Below are 21,153 nucleotides of genomic sequence, written 5' to 3'. Positions count from 1 at the left end.
GCTTTGACGTTCTGTGTTCTAAGGGCCCTCCTAGCTTTGACATTCTGTGTTCTAAGGATCCTCCCAGCCCTGACATTCTGTGTTCTAAGGGCCCTCCTAGCTTTGACATTCTGTGTTCTAAGGATCCTCCCAGCCCTGACATTCTGTGTTCTAAGGGCCCTCCCAGCTCGGACATCTTGTGTCCTAAGGCAGAAGTTCTTAATCCAGAGTCCATGAACAGGAATGACAGAATTCAAAGGGTCTGTGAACGTATGTGGGAAAGAATTACATCTTTATTTCAATATATTTGGTTTCTTTTGTAGTCCTATGGATTTTATTTTATGCATTGGAAAACTTTATTCTGAGAAGGGGTCCATAGGCTTTCCCAGACTGCTGAAGGGGTGTCCAAGGCCCCTGAAAATTTAAGAACCCCTGTCCTAACGTCCCTCCCAGTGCTAACATTTTGTATTCTGTATTCCAGGGTCCCTCCAAGCTCCCATGCTATAACTGTCACAAAAGCTCTCTCCGATGCCTTCAGTGGACCCAGAGTAAGCCACGGTATTTCAGATGAATTGGGAGAAAAAATGGCCACGACTCGATGATTTCTTTATGACTTGTAAGATATAAAACATGGCCCCACCCTCAGCATCATTCTTTGGGCCAGTCCCATGAAGGAGACAGTGGCTGGCAGGAGTGGGGCTAGTGTTTCCTGGACCCCATTTTTTTCATCGCAATGTCCCTGCTCCTGAAAGCTCTAAGGAAAAGGGGTCTGAGTTCCTATCCCTCCATATCTGAAATATGGGCTCCAGTCCTTTGGAGAGAGTAGGGAATGTGCAGTGGACTCAGGGCTTGAGAATATCCTGATAAATGAGTCCTAACCTTTTTGGAGCTGAAGCTGCGTGTCAAACCAACTGTCTTCTCAGCCCTTCTCTGCACTGCCCGCCTCCTCCTTCCCTCCCACTGTGTCTCATTAACTGGGAATTTCATCACCCTCACCACCACTCCAAGACCAAATTACCTACATCTTCAGCAGACAGAGAACATGAAGTAGTGAGACCTCTTTGGGGTGGCCAGGAGGGGGATGGGCAAGAGGGAGAGGGCCTGGGCAGGCAGCCCCGAGCTTCTTCATGGAAGACATCTACCTCATGCAGCTCATTTCCTGGGACCAAAGGAGGTTTGGCCACCCTGAGCCAAAGAGATCCCTCTTTGGGGCTTCTAGCATGGCTATGGGAGGAGCGTTCACTATCTTTGCTCATTTTGGTAGTCAGATATTTGCCAGCAACAGTCATGCCCCACAAAGTCTTCTTTTCTACTGGCTATCTCCCACCCCTCCTGGAACTCTTTCCCTGTAGGGCCATTCTGGTCATCCTTCTCAACTCTTCTATCAATAAGTTGCAAATAGGATGGACAAATGTTTTGCCCTTGGACATGAGTGTGGATTCCTCTCTTCTCCCAAGGAAGGGGACTAGGCCATGTGGTCAGAGTTCTATTCCATAAATTCAATAAGCATTTTATCGTAAGGGGTGCTGGGTGAGGAGTCCAGTCAGTGGAGTCTGATGAGCTTACTGTGAGGTAACCCTGCATTTTCACTGTCCATGGGTGACATTCACCTGAGCTGATTCTGCCCAGTAGGGTTGATTTGCAGAGGATGGGAAGCCTACAGCCTTACTTTCAAGGCTCTCTGGTACCCAACCCCACTCTTTCCAGCTCTTCCTAGAGGAGAGGGCTCTAGAATAGGGGCTCTTTTAGTCAGAGTTTACTCTTCCATGGACCTGAGTATAAATCCTGTCAGAGCTGGCTCACTTGAAATGAATATTCAAGGCTCGTCCCCTCAGAGCTCTGACACATACACAGACCAGCCCATTAACTAGGTCTGTCTGGGCCTTGGATCCCCAGGGGACTGATGGGATCAGGGAACAGTGACCTTCGAGGATTGGAGATGGATTAATGAAGGGGGGGTGTGAAGCATTCATTTGAGCACACATGTCACCTGAATATCCTAACGGGCAGAAAAGGTCCTGAACCTTGCATGGGAAGTCTTTTGTGTGTTTGAGTTGGTCTGACAGGAGACCCAGAGCTGATTCAATTAATTTCTTTTCAAAAGACTTTAAGATTTAGAGCTGGAAGAGCCCTTAAAGCACCCTTACAACTACCTCATTTTGTAAATGAAGAATTGTCCATTCAACAAACCACTGGCTATAGAATCCTGTGTTTAGTGTGTTTGGGTCTGGGGGAAGAGTGGAAGAGACAGTCAGTCAACAAGCATTTATTAAACACCTACTATATGCCAGGCACTGTGCTAAGTGCTGGTAATACAAAGAAAGGTAAAAAACAGTCCAGCCTTCCAGGAGCTCATGGTACAACAGGGCTGGGGCAATGGAGAGGCACAAAATTTAGATGAGATCTAAAAGCCTTCCCTCTTGCAGCTTACAGTCTAGTAGAACACTAACACGACGCAGATAAGTAGGATGCAAACTAAAACATTAAAATGCATTAGATACAAGAAAAAGCCCCTGTCACGTCCCTTACAAGGCTCTGACTCCGCTTTCTGCGTTGTCTCATACAGTGATCTCATCATCCTGTATGGGTTCTACTGTCATCCCTATGCTGGTGATTCCCACATTTATAGATCTAGCCCCAGTCTCTCTCCTGAAACCCATTTCTCCATCACCATCTGCTTGTTAGACATTTCAGATTAGGTGTCCTGAAGACACCTCTCCAAAACCCATCTCTGTTCTGATCATTTCCATTTTCGCTAATTGCCCACGACCTTGGTGCCAAGGAATCCTTAACTCCTCATTCTCATTCACCCCGCATATCTATTCAATCGCCTATTCCTGTTATTTCAAATTCTACTCTATCTCTCATACAGGTGTGCTTCTTACAATCCACATAGTCACCTTTCACCTGAACTAGCAATATATCCCCCTAATGGTTTCCCTACCTCAAGGACCTTCCCTTCTAATAAGGAACACAATATGCTCATATATGCGTCTATGTACATAAAATATTCAAGATAACCTTATGGTGGGGGTGGAGGAGGGGGAATGAAGGAAGAAGGCAGGAGAAAAGAGAGAGGGAGAACATTCTAGGCAGAGAGGAAGAGTGAGCAAAGGAGTGGATGTGGGTCAGTACAGAAAGGACACCACTTATTTCCTAGGTTTCAGATTGGGAACTCTGAAGAGATCACCTGGTCCAACCTACTTCTTTTTTTTTTTTAATCTTCTGCTTAATAGTATTTTATTTTTTCCAATTACATGTAAAGATAGTTTTCTCTCTTTTTTAATTAATTAATTTATTTTTAGTTTTCAACAATCATTTGCATAAGCTTTTGACTTTTAAATTTTTAAAGATAGTTTTCAACATTCACTTTTACAAGATTTTGAGTTCCAATTTTTTTTCTCCCTCCCTCCCCTTCCCCCTCCCCAAGATGGCAAGCAATCTGATATAGGCTATACATGTACAATCACATTAAACACATTTCCACATTAGTCATGTTGTGAAAGAAGAATCAGAACAAAAGGGGAAAACCATGAGAAAGGAAAAAAAACAAAAAAGAGAGAGAAAATAGCATGCTTCTATCTGCATTCAGACTCCACAGTTCTTTCTCTAGGTGTGGATAGCATTTTGAACCCACTTCCGAATCTTTACTCAAAGTCACACAGCTAGTATAGTAGGGTCAGGATTTGAAGCCATTTTTTCTGACTTCAGAACTATTACCCTTTCTGGTATAACAGGGATTTCAGGGATAACAGCGTTCACTCTTCCATGGAGCTGGATTCCATGTAAGAGTGTGGACATCTGTTTCTATCCATCCTTTCAGGGGCAATCTTGAACACTTAATCTATCCTGGGAGCTGTAGGAGTGAGAGAGAGAGAGAGAGAGAGAAATGAGTGAGGACTAGCACCCCCCCCCCCTTAGAGAACTCAGTCTCTGAGAGGGGATAAGACACAGACTGCAATACAAAGCAGGGTTTGAGAGTGCTTGGGATAGGTAGGAACAGGGTGAGGTGGAGGAGGGAGAAACCACTTCTGCCTAGGGGAGGTCAGGGAAGATTTCCTGGGGAGGGTGCCATTTGAGATGGACTTTTTTTTTTTTTTGGCTAGGCAATGGGATTAAGTGACTTGCTCAACATCACACAGCTAGTAAGTGTTACATGTCTGAGGCCAGATTTGAACTCAACTCCTCCTGACTCCAAAGCCAGTGCCCTGTCCACTGAGCTGGACTTTGAACAAGGAATATGATTTTGACTGATGTAGTTGGGGGTAGTGGAATGGGAGGGTCTTCCAAGTGAGGGCACCAGTTAAGGAAAGCTTTAGAAGCAGGAAAGTATAAGATCTTTTTTTTCCTTTTAAATGTTTTATTTTCATAAAAGAATGAGGAAATTGTAGCAAATTTCCATTGTATCAAGGGGGAATATACTCTGTGGGGGAAAAAAATGCTTCTCATTTTGAAAGTACAGAATCTTCACAAACCTTCTTGAAATAAACATAGGGAGGAGATGATCACATCCATTTTACATATGAGAAAACTGAGGCCCCAAGAGAGGAAAGAATTCAGCCAGAGGTCAGATAAAGGGTCAGTAGCAGAGGCAGTCCTTGAACCCAGTCCCTCTGGAACCTATTCCAGTCTTCTTAAAACTGCTCTACCTGATATGAAGTATAGATAATCGGTAAGGGAGTGCAAATCATCCTGGCATACATCAGGGAAGACTTCACGGAGGTGAGGTGGCCTGGAAAAGCAGTGGGGTGGAAAGAACCCAGACTGGGAATTAAGGGGCCCAATTTCTAGTCTAGGCCAATTTTTTTTTTTTACCAGAACTATCATTTCACAGCATAGGGAGCTTCCAGTGAGGATTCTTCCTCTAAATCCACCTGTTTCGGAACTCAGAAAGTTGGAGCCTTGAAAGGTGAAGGAATTTGCCCAGGGTCACGCAGCTGGTATATTGACTTGGAGGCTGGGTCTCTGTCCACCACCCCAGGCGGCCTTTCTGGCCTAGCTATACCATGAATTAAATGGCTGCCTGACCTTTGGTAAACACACTGACCTCCCCAAGCCTCAGCTTTACAGGGAGAAGGCCTATTGAGCGGTCTCCAAGGTTTCCTCCAATTTTGACATTTGGGGTTCGATGACTGCAACCTAGTCTTGAGTCTCATTTTTCTCAAATATAAAATGTGAGAGTTGAACTCCATGGCCTCTAAGGTCGCTTCCAGTTCTAAATCTGTGGTGCTATGTCATTTCTTAATTGTGAAGCTCCAGCAAATCCCTTATTTCTTCTAAGATAAAATACAGGCTCCTCTGTTTGGCACTGCCCTTCACAATCATGCTCCATTCTGTTGCTGAGCTGATTTCCCATTATTTCCCCCTCATGTACATGGCAGCCCTTTTATAGTTCATATGACCTCCTATTTTCTTCCTCTTTGCCTCTACCCAGACTTCCTTTATGGACAGAGTTCTGCCCCTAGTTACCTTTGTTTGCCCCTTGGAACTCCTCATTGCATCTGAGGCTCAGCTCAAGGGCCATCTCCTATGAGAGGCCTTTCCTGATCCCTCCCAAGTCAACAGGGCTTCCCCTCAAATTACTTTGTATTTATCTAATATGTATTTTGGGGGGCAGATAGGCAGCCCTGTGTGCAAAGCACCAGGCCTGGAGTCAGGAAGACTTGGGTCCACTTTGCCTCTGACACCTGGGCCTGGCCCAGGTGGAGCCCGGCTCAGCCCCAGCTGACATTAGGACCAGAAATAGCCCATGGGATTATCACCTGCTTTGATAAAAGCTGAGAGTTCCCAATATCGATGGGATTACAGGGGCCGTACAAAAGAAGGTGGTCATTTATCTGGGGACATGTCATTTCTCTCCAGTAGAATGTAAACTCCTTGAGGGCAGGCTCTTTTTCTCTTTGTAGCTGGGCACCTAATAGGGCGCTGTTACATACGGAGGAGGTGCTTAACCAATATTGATTGAACTGAATTAAACTGAAAGAGCCTTCCTAACTCTGACATCCTGTGCTCTAAGGGCCCTCCCAGCTCTGATATCCTGTGTTCTAAGGGTCATCCTAGCTCTGAAATTCCATGTTCTAAGGGCCCTCCCAGCTCTGATAGTCTATATATATATTTTGGCGAGGCAATTGGTGTTAAGTGACTTGCCTAGGGTCACACAGCTAGTAAGTCTCATGTGTCTGAGGCCAGATTTGAACTCAGGTCCTCCTGATTCTGGGGCCAGTACTCTATCCACTGTGCTACCTAGCTGCCTCTTCATAGTCTATATTCTAAACTTCCATCAAGCTCTGACAATCTATTTTCCAGTTTCTAAAAAGGTTAAGTTTGGGAGTGGCATTGCACCTAATACTTCCCTGTCCTATGGCAGGGGCTTCTTGGGATCTAGCAGCTTCTTGGGAAGCTGCAGCACCCAGGTCCTGGGGATTTCTGCTCACCCCATCTCTGCTGCCTCCCCCTGAGGCGGGAGCAGCAGCAACGCCCAGTTCTTCTCTGAAGGACACACCACTTTGCCAGAAACTCAATCCCTGCTCCCTGCTCCCTTGGGATGGGTGAGCTTCCTGCCCTTAGGAAGCCCAGGTTGCCAGGCTGCCAGGATCTGATCCTTCAGCCACCTTCCCCTCCCCCTCCTCTAGGGAGCAGGCACACTCCTGGGGGACAAGGAGCTCCCTGTGTGGTCCACTCCCTTTGCAAAGAGCAGGTCTGGGGCTGCAGGTGTGGATGGGAGGTGGCACCAGAGGGCGCGTGCAGGGATCAGCTTACTGCCAGTTGCAGCCTGAGTGGGAATCTTGTTCCAGTAGAACCTAGTGCAGTGTGACAGACACGGGCAGGCTTTTGGGGTGGATGGTTGGACACAGCTCCAGCCCCTCCCCTTTCCCAGTGGGTTTGGAGAGAGCCTCCCTCCCTGATTCTCCTCATTGCCAGGGTTCTGCCTCCACCATGGGCACCCTGAGCTGTGGACCCCCTTCTCCCTGTCTGCCTGGTGCTCTTCTAGCCCGACGGGCCACCGTGTGCCAGCTGGGCGAGACAGGCCAGAAGAAGACATCAGGGATCACTACGTGTGAGACTGGTATGTGCCAGCTGGACCTTCTAGCTGCTTTAGCCCTTCAGCAGACGGGGAAAGGGGAGAGACAATAAAAGAGATCCTGAGCACCAGAACGGGTTGGGCTCCCATGACTGAGTCCCAGAAAATGTCACCATCCCCCTAAACTGACAGTTCCCTTAGGTGGAGAAGGACTTCCCAAACCACCTCTCTCCGAGGGGCTGGCTGGCTTCTCCTAGGGGGTTCTGACGGTTTTGGATAAGGTGGGAGGGTATAAGCATGAAGGATAAAGGGGAAGGGGAGTGATCAGGAAATGTCTGACTCAAAGACTTTCAGAATCCTTTCCATTCCCTTTCACTCCCTCCTTCCCCCGACCCAAGCTTGACCTATGAGGACCAAACCAACCAAGGGCCAGCAGAATGGGGGGCCTCCCTGGTGGGTGGGCTATGATAGCTTCACACTGGGGCTAGGGGCCCAGCTGGCCCTGACAGCTGAGCCATAGCCCAGGGGGAGGGCACTCCCCACCTCCCTTGGTGCTTCTTGAATCGAATTGAGGGGCCCCTTCATGGGGTTTTAGGTCCGGGTCCCGACCTGTTCTGTCTTCCCTCGACCGTGGGTTATATCAGCCATGACTTCACCAAGAAGGCTAGTCCTGCGTACTCCTTCCTCAGCAGGCCCATCGATGGTAAGGAGGGGGAAAGAGAAGTTACGGGACACAACTGAGGGCAAGGAAGGAGAGGAGAGATTTGGGCAGAGGGAAGGGAGAGACTGGAGGAGGGAATTTAAGGATGGGGAGGGACGGTAGGTGTGGGACAGGAGAGCAGAGAGGACTCAGGAAGGAAAGGGACAGGAAGAAAGAAGAGACAAAAACACCAAAGAGAGAAGGGAAAAGTCAGGCCAGGAGAGAGGCAGGTTCAGGGAAGAGAGAGGTCAGATGAGGGGAGAGAAGAGGGAAGGAAGGAGAGAAGAAAGGGAGGAGGGAAAGGGCTGATCAGAAGAGAGGACGGGTCAAGGGAGGGCCCCTGAGGGGTACAGGGGCCAGGAGGGATGAGGTCTCATTGTCTCAGCTCTCTCTCATCTCCCTGTGGGCACCAGCTCAGGGCTCTGCCCACTTCTCAGTATGCCTAGGGGGGAAGCCTGGGGATATGGGGAAGGGTGGGGCAGACCCAGACCCAGACCCTCCAGGATGTCCACTGAGAGTGGAAGGAGAAGTGGGGAGATTTCTAATGGACTTCTAGTCTGTGCAAGGGAAGGACCACCCTCTGCTGCATTCTCCTGGACTTTGGAGACCCTAAGGTTTTTTTTTTCCTAGAGGAGAGGAATAGGGGAGCCCTGAGCATAGAGGAGTAAAAGGAGCTGGCAGCTTGCTTCTTTTTCAAGGAGAGTGGGTAAGAGGCTGGAAGGGGATTGAGGTGGGCCAGGTTCTGCCTGGGCCGGATCTTATTGGCTGTTAGGTCTGCTCTCTTTGTATTGCTCAGATCTGGGGCAGATGTGGCCTTGGGCTCTGGCTGGCCTTCAGGAGTACCTGAATGCCCTGCTGGGCACAGTCACAGGGCTCCAGGGCCACACATCCAACCCACTCCTGCCTTCCCTGGGCCCCTCAGCTCCTGGGCCTGGGCCCAGCCCAATCCCCCTCCTCCCAAGCCCAATGCCCTTTCTCCTCCTTCCCCCCTCCTCACCAGGAGTGGGGTGTGCTACTGGCTACCCGATTTCAACTGTATATGCTTAAATTAAGTGTGTATGTGGGTGTGCGGGTATTTCTGTGTTTGCATGTACTATTTCTGCATGCATATGTATATAGACCATTGTGCATGTATGTGTCTGTGTGGCTCTATGTATTTATGTATGTGCATGTATGCATTTATTATGTACAATGCAAAATTTTCATGCTTCTGTGTGTATCTATATATGTGTGGTATATGTGCATACATATATGTGAGTAGGTACATACATTTGTTATTTGTATCTGTGTATACACATGTGTAATGCATGTATCATGAGTATGCATCTGTACACATGTGTATGCATGTGTGTGAGTAGATACACGTTTGTTGTTTATGTGATGTATGTATCATCAGTGTACATCTGTACATGTGTGTTATGTGTGCATACATATAGACAAGTAGGTACACACATTTGTTATCTGTGTCATATGCACACATGTACAATGCATGTGTTGTGAGTGTACATCTGTACACATGTGTTATGTGTGCATACATGTGTGTGAGTAGATACACACACATTTGTTATTTGTGTCTGTGTATACACACGTGTAATGCATGTATCTGCCTCATGTGTATCTACATGTCTCTCTCTGCATGTATCTGGCCATACATACATATGTGTGTGAGTATATATATGTATGAGTCCAGAAAAATCATAGAAAAAAAAACACTGACCTGGAGATGAAGGACTTGGGTTCAAGTCCTAGTCTGAACAGAGACTCTCTTTGAAATCTTCAGTCTCTCTGGGTCTCAGTTACCTCATCTGTGAAATGGAATCAATCACCCCTGCCCTATCCCAGCCACACATCACAAGCACCTGAAGCACAACATAAAAGTGTGGCTTTACATGTGTGCGCGCTTTGTTCTTCATGCAAAGGTATGGTTGTCTGACCATGTGTAAGCCTGTTTGATGCATTCCATAACTCTGTCTAGAGACTATGGATCCGGGTGTCTCCTTGGTTGGTGGGCAAATTCCTCTGCTTAGAAACACATGACATGCGTGCTTACTTCGTATGTGCTTAAAAATCGGATAAACTCTCAGACCGTACCTATTATTACTTCCTGGGCTGGGGAGCCAACACTACAGAGATGGGCAAGACCTGCCCATACAGAGTTTACTGTCTCTCTGTGTATGAACATGTGTACGGGATGCAAGTGAAGGCGCCAACCAATGGAGATCATATACGTAAAGCTCTGTGCAGCCCTTACAGCACCTAGCAAATGTTAACTATGAGGTTAATAATAATAACTTCAATATGCGTCCTCATCCTCACCATCACCCAATCAGTCAACAAACATTTATTAAGCACCTACTGTGTGTCAGGCACTATGCTAAGCTCTGAGGATACAAACAAAAAGTGAAATAAATAGTACCTGCCCCTGAGCACCTTACATTCTACTGGGGGATGCAACATTCAAATAGATTTATTAGCATTATTATTAGCTCCCCTAGCTACAGAGATTCAAAGCTTTGAAAAGCTTTCCTGGCAGAATATCTGTGAGACAGGAAATGCAAGGCCAAAATGGGACATAACTTAAACCATATCTGATGATTATTACCCTGGGAAAGTCACATCCTTCTTGAATATCTCAGTTTCCCAAGGAGGTTATACCTAATGGCCTCTGAGGTCATTTCTAGCTCAATCTCTCTCTCTGTCTCTCTGTCTCTCTCTGTCTCTCTCCCTCTCTCTCCTCCCTTTCTGTCTCTCTCCTCTCTTCTTCTTTTCTGTCTCCTCTCTTCCTCCTCCTCTTCCTCCTCCTCCTCTCCTCCTTCTTCTTCTTCTTCTTCTTCTTCTTCTTCTTCTTCTTCTTCTTCTTCTTCTTCTTCTTCTTCTTCTTCTGTGTGAGGCATTGGGGTTAAGTGACTTGCCCAGGGTCACACAGCCAGTAAGTGTTAGGTGTCTGAGACCAGATTTGAACTCAGGTCCTCCTGACTCCAAGGCTGGAGCTCTACCCACTGCACCATCTAGCTGCCCCTTAAGTTCTTTTTTCTTAAGTACTCTGCCTTTAACCCAAGTCACTCTGGTTCTCACAGATTGGCCAACAATGGCTCAGAGTGAATGTAAATAGCAATTGTTTCTGTTTTGGCCAGAAACCCTAAGGATCATCCTGTCTTGGATTGATTTTTTAAAACTAGGTAAAAGAGGCTATTCTTTGCCTCATTTCTTACCTAGCCTTAATCATTAAATGGGTGTTGCCTCAGTCAAACAGACCTGGGAAAGACCTGAGCTCAAAAAGGTCAAAGTCTCCCACTACATCCAGAGCTCTTCCAGTCATCCTGATCTATGTCTTACTACAGGACGCAGATGGCTCTGGAGGAGAAAATGAGGCTGGTGATTCTGCACGGTCCTCTCTCACTTAAATCCAATGCACTTGCAAATCATGGCATCACCTTCCTGATGTCATGTGGCTCTTGGAGAAGAAGGGACAAACAATGAGTTCTTAACACAGTGCTTGGCACATTATAAATGCTTCTTGACTGAGTGGTTTACCAGGGTTTCTTAGAGGTAGAGGTAAAGGCGGTACAGCTTATACAAAGGAAGGAGGTGGGAGATGAGATTTTTTTATATGGGGAGTAACAAGAAAGCCAAATTGTACGTGGAATGTACAATGAGTAAGGTGACGTAATTAAGAAGACCTTGTATTAGAAAATAAGTTAGAAAAGTCAGGACTGAGATGGACTGAAGGATTCTGGGACAGGACTAGCAAAAGTAGGGCTCAGAAAAGAAAAGTCTCTTACAGTGGAAGGGGAAATGGGGGAAGGTGAGAGGGAATGAGTGAATCTTATTCTCATAGGATTTGGCTTAAGGAGGGAATAACATACACATTCAATTGGGTATGGAAATCTGTCTTACCCTACAGGAAAATAGGGGGAGAAGGGGACAAGAGAACAGGGGGATGATAGAGAGGAGGGCAGATTGGGAAAGGGGGTAATCAGAAGTAAATACTTCTGAGGAGGGACAGGGTCAAAAGAAAGAATAGAATAAATGGGAGGGCAGGATAGGATTAAGGGAAATAGAGTTAGTTTTTCACAACATGTCTACTGTGGACATGTTTTGCATAACTGCACATGTACAACCTATATTGAGTTGCTTGCCTTTTCAATAAGGGTGGGTGGGGAGGGAGGAAGACAGAAAATTTGAAACCTAAAGTTTTAAAAACATATGTTTTAAAAAAAATGTTTTCACATGCTACTGGGAAATAAGAAATATAGGAAATGGGGTACAGAAGTCTGTCCTGCCCTATAGGAAAATAGAAGGTGAAGAGGATAAGAGAAGGGGAGAGAGATAGAAGAGAGGACAGACTAGGGGAAGGGATATTCAGAATGCATGACATCTTGGGGTGGGGGGAGGGGGGAGATGGGTGAAAATTTGGAACTCAAAATCTTGTGGAAGTGAATGTTGAAAACTAAAAATAAACAAATTTATATTAAAAAAAGTAGGGCAAGATAGATAGGGGCTGTTTCGACTAGGAGTTTCCAAGAGCGATGGTATCTGGGGCTCTGGCCTCTCTCCCCACTTCTCTCCAGTGACTCGACGAGATTCCAGCCCTGGGCCCTGCTATTTCGTGCAGCCCAACATCACCCGTTTTGGCCGGAGCAGTGCCCCTGCCTACTCCCTGCAGTCCCGCACCAAGTCCAAAGGTGAGTTGTCCAAGGATCTAGCTCCCTGTTTCTCCTAAACACTCTTGCCAAGTCCTGGTGCTTCTTGGTAGGTCCCCCCCCCCCCCCGCCTTGCCTCACACACACACACACACACACACACACACACACACACACACACACACACACACACTTTGCCCAATGTGGCTTATAGATCCTCGGAGTGAGAAGGTATTATTGAGACCATCACCAGATTGGACACCTCCAGTCCAGTGATGAGCTCCTTTCAGAGAAGCCTGTTTTATTATAGGACTCCTCAGATAATTAGAATGTTCTTCTCTATACTAAGCTGAAATCGATCTCCCTATAACACCTGATCATCCCCCATTTATTTTAGTTTTGTTCTCCAGGGCCATATAGAACCATTCTACTCCCTCTGCCCTACCATGACCCTTTGGATATTAGAAGTCAACAATTCTATGTTCTTAGTCTTCTCTCTACTTCTTCAGCTGTTTTCAGTCTTTTTATCATCCTGCTTCCTTCCCATCCTAAGCCATCCCAGGATCCTCCATTTGAGGCCAGTAACTAATTCCCTACTAGCAGGATGATAAGATGTCTCCTCATTCTCTTGGAAATGAGTATGGGGTTCTCCCTCCCCACCAGTGAAGGTGACCAGACCATAGGTTAAGAAACCCACCAAATACGTCTATGTTTGTTGGGAAGGTCATGGGGCTGGGTTGAGTTAGGGCACAGAGATGGCTAAAATTCTTTTGAGGAACTCAGACTAGAAGAGAGATGAGACACCAGTCCAGAAAGGCACCAAGTGGGGGCAGTGGACCTAGGTGGGACTGGAGAGAGTCAATATCTAAAAATTTCTTGGCAGGTTAGAACAACGAGCTAAATCTTCTGAGATGCATTTAATACAAGTGCCCATGACTCTGTTGCTTTGTGGCAGCATGTATTCAAAGGTTATCAGCAGCCAAGCGCAAACTGTGGAGGGTCTCCACAAGCTGGAAACATCTCCATACAGGGGCCTGATGACCAACTGTATATCCATCACCCCAGAACCAGCTTAACCAAACTTGGAGTGGCTTATCACCAGATTCACCACAGGGTGGTGAATTTGTTATCAGCCACCACAGCTTTCCAAGTTGTAGATATGTGGTGGTCTGCATTGGAGGAGGGTGAATCCATAGGGATGAAATCACAGAACCTTGAACTAATGAAGCAGATATCATCTTACACTTTGGTTAAAAAAATCAGCATTAAGATGGGGAAGCCATGGCCAGATGATAATTTGTGCAGGAGGAGAGCTGGAGAGGCCAAGAATTCAAAACGAGTCAGTGGTGTGACATGATAATTAAACAAGTTTATGGTCATTGTGTCCAGAATGAAGGAGGTGATGGTCTTACTGGACCTTGGTCTGGCCAGATCACCTGTGGAATACCATTTTTGGGTGCCATAATTTATGAGTGACATTGACAATCAGAAGTAATTGACCAGTTATATTGAGGGGAATAAGGACTGAAAACTCATCCATATGAATGATGGTGATGTTCAGCCTAGAGAATAGACTGAGGAAAGGGACATATAGTAGCTTGTTTTCAAGGATCTGGAGAGGGAGGGTCATGGGGAAGAGGGATCAGACTGAAGGTACTTGACCCCAGAGGGAAAACATGGGATCAGCTGGTAGGAGTTTTATGAAGACATATCAAAAAACATGTAAGGGAAAATTTCTAACAATCAGTGCTATCCCCAAATGGAATGGGCTGTTGTGGAAGACTGTGGCTGAGCTTTACGAGAGGTGGATAACTGTTTCTAGGTGGTGGATGCAAATCTGGGGTTCATACCTTTTGTCTGTCCTTGAATCCAATAGACCCCTTTTCAGAATTGAGTTGTTAACTAATGGAAGGAAAGGCTAATTTTCAGTTAAAGGTGAGGGAAAATTAAGACATCACTTTTTTCCCCATTCAAGTTCTTGATGCCAGTTTAAGAATCTTTGAAGAAGAGGGCAGCTAGGTATGGCGGGGATAGAGCACCAGCCCTGGAGTCAGGAGGACCTGAGTTCAAACCTGCTTCAGACACTTACTGGCTGTGTGACCCTGGCAAGTCACTTAACTGGGATTGCCTAAAACAACAAAAAACAAAAAACAAAAACAAAAAAACAACCCAAACCCACAAACCTTTGATGGAGAGGGAATCCTGTTCAAGACCAAACTCAGCTAAATGTCCTCTGAGGTCCTTTCTAACCTTGAGATTCTGAGATGCTGTGATACGATCAGGTTGTCATTCAATTCAACAAATATGTATTGAGTGTCTACTCTGTGCAGGATCCTTGTGCTTAGAGCTGGGCATGCCAGCACTTCATCGCTGTCTGCCTCAGTTTCCTCATCTGTAAAATAGGGATAATTGTATCACCTACCTCACAGCATTGTTGTGGGGATCAAATGTTTTACAAATGTAAAGCACTATGAAAACCTAATGCTCTGTGTTATTATTATTATTATTATCATTATCATTATTATTATTATCATTATCATTATTATTATACCAAAATGAAAAAGGACAATGACCCACCTTCCAGGATCCATAATACAAGGGAAATACTGAGAGATACTAAGGACAGATTCACATAAAAAGTCCTAAGAATATTTGAAGAAGGAAATGATACTTTTCCCCTGGGTGATTGCAGAGAAGGTCCTGAAAGAAAGGAAGGATGTCAACTGATGGAGAAGGACCGGGAAAAGAATGTCCATTCTAGGCAGAGGGTCCAGTGTGCACAAATACATGAAGGAGGGAAAGGATGGGACAGAGTTGAGGGACAGAGAAACCCTATTTGGCAGGAATGGGATCACAGGTCTAGAGCTGGGAGGGGCCTTAGAAGCCAAGTCCAACTCCTTCATTTTACAGATGAGGAAACTGAGGCACAGAGAGGTTAAGCAACTTGCCAGGGGCCACAAAGCTAGTAAATGTTTGAGGAAGGACTCAATGTCAAATCTTCCTGCCCCCAAATCCAGCACTTTATTCATTACCCTAATACTATCTCTTTAACAGAGAATGCAGGAATGAGAGAAGTAGAGAACAAGGCTGGGAATGTTGGTTGGACCCAGGTTGTGAAAGGCTTTAAATGTCAAGATAAAGTTGGAATTTTATCTTAAATCCAGTGGGAGCCTGAACTGATAAACTGAAGGTTTATCAGCAGGGGAGTGACATAGTTCTTATGGGTGACACTGATGAGTGACTCTAGATGCTTGTATTCCACAGATCTGGAGGTGACACCTGGCCCTGGTGCCTACAGCCCGGAGAAGGTGCCCCCTATCAACCAGCCAAGACCTCCTGCTTATAGCCTGGGCTTGCGCATCCCCCGCTGCCGGCTGGTGGACTCTGTCCCAGCCCCCAACAGCTACACCTTGCCTTCTCTGTGGGGCTCCCAGATCTTTACCAAGCCTTGCAGCCCCAGCTACTCAGTGTCGGGACGAACGGCCCAGGCCCGCTTCACTGAGGATCCATCTCAGCTCCCTGGGCCGGGCCAGTATGAGTGCATAGACCCAGATGCCTATAGGCAGCGCCGGGGGCCTGCCTATTCCATGCTGGGCCGCCCCTGTGCTCCTCGCCCCCTCTTCCAGACACCAGGCCCTGGTGCCCACAACCCCGAGCAGGTCACAGTGCTCTGGACCCGGGCGCCTGCTTATTCCCTGGGTATTCGCCACTCCAAATTTATTACCCCTCTGGTCACAAACAGCACAACCTGAGCATCCTCTCATGTCAATCCTCCCTCTCTCTGTCTAAGCATGGCCTATATTCCTGGGACTAAATCCCCAGGGTTCAGATAGAGGGAACAGGGAACTGGGGACTTCCATTCTGAGCTGGGGGGGGAGGGAGAGGGAGAGGGAGAGGGAGGGGGAGAGGGAGAGAGAGAGAGAGAGAGAGAGAGAGAGAGAGAGAGAGAGAGAGAGAGAGAGAGAGAGAGAAAGAAGAGAGAGAGAAGAGAAGAGAAGAGAAGAGAAGAGAAGAGAAGAGAAGAGAAGAGAAGAGAAGAGAAGAGAAGAGAAGAGAAGAGAAGAGAAGAGAAGAGGAGGGGAGGGGAGGGGAAGGGAGGGGAGGAAGAGGGTGAAGGAGAGGGAGAGAGAGAGAGTGCTGGATGCCCGGGTTTGGTTCCCTTATCTCTTCTTGTTTCTCTGTACCTTGCCTCAATTTTTCCATCGTGTGAGATATGGGTGGGATGCAAACAACATATCTGCTTTCTCCTTCCCCCAGGGGCTGGTGGGGATAGAAAGTGGCCACGACCCTCAGTTCTCTATCTGTAGCCGGAAAGGGTTGGACAGATAATCTCTAAGGTCCCTTCCAGCTCTGTGACCCGAGACCTATGGCTGGGGAGGATTTAGAGACCACCAGGGAGCGTCTTGGAGGCCCAGGTCAGGGTGGGGTGGTGGGATCCTCTTGTCCATGTATTCCTTCCTTTCCTGAACCAAAGTGCCTCACCTTGAATTTGCCTATCCTTGGTAGGGGTAGGGGAGATCCTCACTTAGGAGAAAGGTATTCAAAAGCCAAACACTCTCCTTTCTTCTAGAGGGGAAGCAGTGAACCCAAGGCCCTGCCTGGGAGAGCGCCCAAGAGCCCTTAGTGCCTTATGACTAACCCCTAAACCTCTTCTTCATCCAGAAACCTAGAATCAGATTCTAGGTTTCAGCAGTGATGACTCTATCTCCATCCACTAGGCCATTGATGTCGCTCCCTCTCTCCCCAAAAGGCCTGTTCTAGAACTCCAGTTCCCTAGAGATCAGCCACCACTCTGCACCTGGTTCTCAGATCTGCCCCCTTTCCCCTGACTTTGGTCTCCTCCCCACTCATTGTCTCACATTCACCTCAGGAGCTGGGGAGGAGGCATACATGGCTCTGGCCCTTTCAGCTCTGCTCCATTTCCCTAAGGACTTCTCTCTCCTCCAAGGCTGTGGGTTCCTGTGACCTCTGACAGAGGCCCCAGCCACAGAGAGTCGATATCCAGCCAGTAACTCCCACCCTCATCTCCAGTCAACACATCCATAGATGCAAAGAACATGATGTAAAGAATGAAACTGTCAATAAACTGATACCTGGAGGAGATTAAGTAGTAGTTGCACTGCCCAAGGGTGGTCAGGAGCTCTGCACAGCTCTTCATGCCTGGCACAAAGGCTGTTTGTAGCTCTTTGGTGGAGAATACAATAGGTGCAGAATACCTAATTCAGGAATGCTCTGGGGAAGTTGGGTTGATGAGAATTAAGTCTGTTAGGCATTCATTCATTCATTCATTCTCTTCCTCATTCATGCCTTCCTTCCTCACCCTATCCCCCAGGCCTGGGGCTTCTCAGATCCCATCTAGGATGGGTGGGCAGTGAGAAGACCTGCCACCACAGGGGATGTCTTACCTCTTGCCTTTCTCCTTCACTCAGGTGGCTGAGACTCAAGAAAGGCACTTGATCCCCCTGAGCCACTTTGTGGCAGAGCTTGTGCTAGAATAAAGTGTTTCTGGGTTCTTTTCTGCTGCCTCCACATCCAGAAGGCCCTCTCTATGGCTGGTCCAACCTCTTCGTGGGGCACAATGCCTGCCCCTTCCCAACCAATAAATCACCTACTTAGGCTGAAATGTAGGGACAGTCTGAGATGGTTAAAGCAATTGAGGAGGTGATTGTTCTGTATAAGTGACAACAGCTGGTTTCTTTTGCTTTGAGCAACGCCAGAGGGACATATGGACTAGAGGAACAGTTAAGCAAAAGAGAGAGACAGACCAGAGTGAGTGAAAAACTAAAGGGAAATAGAAACTAGAGGGACAATCTAGAAGAGGGATTCTTAAATTTTTTGTTTCATAGATCCCTTTGGAAGTCTGTTGAAACCTATGGACCTCTTTTCAGAATAATGTTTTTAAATGCATATTTTATGCATATGCATTTTATGCATATTCTATGTATTTTACATAGAATTGCAAAAGAAACCAATTATATTGAAAAATAGTTAACAAAATATTTTTTTTAAAAATAAGTTCATGGACTTTAAAAAATTTTTTAAATAAGTTTATATTAAGAACCTGAGACTCTAGAAAAAATACGTAGGTGATGATCTTAAGACAATAGTGGAAAGAGAGGAAGAGGAATATACTAGAGAGAGGAAAGAAAGGACACACAAGCAGATATCTGTACAAACAAGGAGAAGGAGGTGGGGGAGCAGCTAACACTTGAACTGGTCAAAGGAGGGAAGAATACACAAAGATGGGTATAGAAATACATTTCACTCAACAAGGAAACAAGAGGGAAAGGAAAGAAGGGAGAAGGGGCAATTAGAGGACAGGTTTGTTAAGGGATGGATTAGTCCTAAGCAAAATGAATTCAGTTACTAATGATGTACTAAAATATTTACAGCTCTTTTTTGAGGCTGAAAAAGAATAGGAATCTGAGGGTGTGCCCCTAAATTGAGGAACAGCTAAAAAAGTTGTGATAGAGAGACAGCTAGGTGTCACAGTGGATAGAGCACCAGCCCTGGAGTCAGGATGACCTGAGTTCAAATCTGGCCTCAGACACTTGACACTCACTAGCTGTGTGACCCTGGGCAAGTCACTTAATCCCATTGCCTAGCCAAAAAAAACCCAAAACCCAAAAAACCCAAAACAAACAATTACGGTGCAATACTATTAAGCTCTAAGAAATTATGAAGGTGATGGCTTCAGAGAAACTTGGACAGATGCAGAATGAAGTGAACAGAACCAAGAGAATGACATATAACAACAGCAATACTTTAAGGCCAAGTGACTTTGAAAAAATTAGGAATTCTGATTGGTGTAATAACCAATCACAATTCCAGAGGACTAATTAAGAAGCATTCTACCCACTTCCTGATAGAGAGGTAAGGGGCTTGGAGTGCAGAATAAGACATATTGTTATTATTACTGTTATTATTATTATTTTGTACAGTCGATGTAGAAATTTATTTTGCTTTACTATACTGTTTATAACAATGGTTTTGTTTTTCTTTCATTCTTAATTGGGATGAGAAGTCAGATTTTTGCTGATTGAAAAACATAATTAAAAAACTGATATGTTGAAAGAGGCAGACAGAAGTATCTACGGATGGATCAGAGAGACATACAGGTCAGAGAAACAGATGGGCCAGAGGGACAGATGGGCAGGTAGCTAGGCAAGGGATCTGGAGGGATGGATGAGGGAGGGGCAGGAAGCTAAAGAAAGCTGACTGAGAATAGGCAGAATGATGATGAGACCCTCAGGGAGAAATAGCAAGACATTGTAGAACTCTGTTTTAAACCAGCTCTTCAGCGGCCTCTGATATATCAGTGTGAGGAGGGGGATTGCAAGGGACAAGACATGGAGTCAGGTGAGTAAACTATAGTCCAGATGAAGGTAGGCAGTTCCCCAAGTTGATACAGTGATCTGTGACAGATCCAGAACTAGAATCCATATCCTGACTGTCACCTGGTATTCCCATTCCTTTTCTTTGCTCCTCTTCCTCCTGCCCTTTAGAAGGTATTAGACGGTCAGAATGGAAAGGGACCATAGAGATCATTGTTCCCAATCCCAGATGAAGAAAAGGGGGCCCAAGGAGAGGGATGGATAGGACCTTCCCAAGGTTACAGAGTGAGTCAGGGCAGAGCCTGGACAAAGAGCCAAGTCTGCTGGCTTCCAGTCCCATACTCTGCCTACTGCACTATACTAACTGAGTACCTACTGTGTGACCAGTCCTATGCTAGGCTCCACTGGGGGCACAAAGAATCTCTTGTCTATAATAGATTTATACTCTAACAGGTCCCATTACTTAAAGTCAGTTCTGGGATCTGCTGCCCCTCCAGACAACAAAACCTGTAGCCCTGACCAGTATGGGGTCCTAGAAAGCTTATGGATCCCACAAGTCCAAAGACAAGGACTGCATGAAGTTAGGTCTCTTCAGGCACCCAACTTGAGGACTTAATTGCCAAACAGATGCTTGAGTCTCAGCAGCTGCCCCACTGTGGACACTGTTGAAAACCTGCTTTAGGCTCAGAAGGTTGACGCTGTCCCTGGTCCTGCCCAGAGCAGGTCTGTAAAGGCGAGATGTGCTGTCCCCAAATTGCCTGGTCCACTTAGTCCAAGGCTCAAGAGAAGGAAGTTAAAGTCTCTAGCCATGGATCCATAAGGTAGGACCCAGAAGAGGGACCCTCTAGAAATGCCTCCTTTACTCAGGGAATCTAGCACCCTTTGGAAGGTGTAGTAGCCTCTCATCTCTCTCTCTCTCTCTCTCTCTCTCTCTCTCTCTCTCTCTCTCTCTCACACACACACACACACACACACACACACACACACACACACACACACAACGTGCAAATGGAGGTAAGCAAACATATACTCACGCCCACACTCTCACCAATCCCACCTCTCCCTTACCCTGTTTCCAGCCAGGGGCTGCCAATCCTGGCTGCTTGTGCTGCTCTCATTCCTTCCCATCTGCTCTGGAGCCTCCCCCTCTCCTAACCCCACTTCCCCAGGGAGCAGGGGGTGGGGCACCAGAGTCTGTGATCCTGTTTCTCCATTTTATTGATCCAACTTGGAGCCTGAGCTACTAACCACCTCCTTTATCTCAGCTTCCACTGTCCTTCCATCTCACCTCACCAGCCTCATGCACATTCCTCCTTTTCTCATTTCTTGGAGTTTAGCCTTAAGTCCCTAACCCAGGGACCTAGGCAGAGCCCCAAAGACTGTTTAGAATTAATTAGAAGCAGCCTTGGAACATAGTACACAGAATGTCAATGCTGGGAAAGTCCTTACAACATAGAATGTCAGAGCTGTTCAAGG

The 21,153-nt window shown here is 46.4% G+C and overlaps 1 protein-coding gene across 1 annotated transcript; it reads left to right on the top strand.

The window, feature by feature from the left end:
- Positions 1–6,915: 6,915 nt before the first annotated feature.
- Positions 6,916–16,095, top strand: CIMAP1D (CIMAP1 family member D). The gene is made up of 4 exons (XM_021008837.1): positions 6,916–7,045; positions 7,596–7,703; positions 12,272–12,385; positions 15,608–16,095. The coding sequence occupies exons 1-4, from the start codon at positions 6,916–6,918 to the stop codon at positions 16,093–16,095; spliced, it is 840 nt and encodes a 279-aa protein (XP_020864496.1).
- The last annotated feature ends 5,058 nt before the right edge of the window (positions 16,096–21,153 follow it).

The sequence above is a fragment of the Phascolarctos cinereus genome, unplaced genomic scaffold (genome assembly GCF_003287225.1).
Source record: "Phascolarctos cinereus isolate Bilbo 61053 unplaced genomic scaffold, phaCin_HiC Scaffold_4;HRSCAF=312, whole genome shotgun sequence".
In the NCBI taxonomy this organism is placed as follows: Eukaryota; Metazoa; Chordata; class Mammalia; order Diprotodontia; family Phascolarctidae; genus Phascolarctos; species Phascolarctos cinereus.
The sequence above is the reverse complement of the archived record's forward strand: the minus strand, read 5'-3'. Positions and strand labels throughout refer to the sequence as shown.

Bases quoted from the DNA above. Each gene is read 5' to 3' on its own strand.
- CIMAP1D (XM_021008837.1), top strand. From the start codon at position 6,916: ATGGGCACCCTGAGCTGTGGACCCCCTTCTCCCTGTCTGCCTGGTGCT. The intron at 7,704-12,271 runs GTAAGGAGGGGG...ACTTCTCTCCAG, and splicing joins CCTCAGCAGGCCCATCGATG to TGACTCGACGAGATTCCAGC. The intron at 12,386-15,607 runs GTGAGTTGTCCA...TGTATTCCACAG, and splicing joins GTCCCGCACCAAGTCCAAAG to ATCTGGAGGTGACACCTGGC.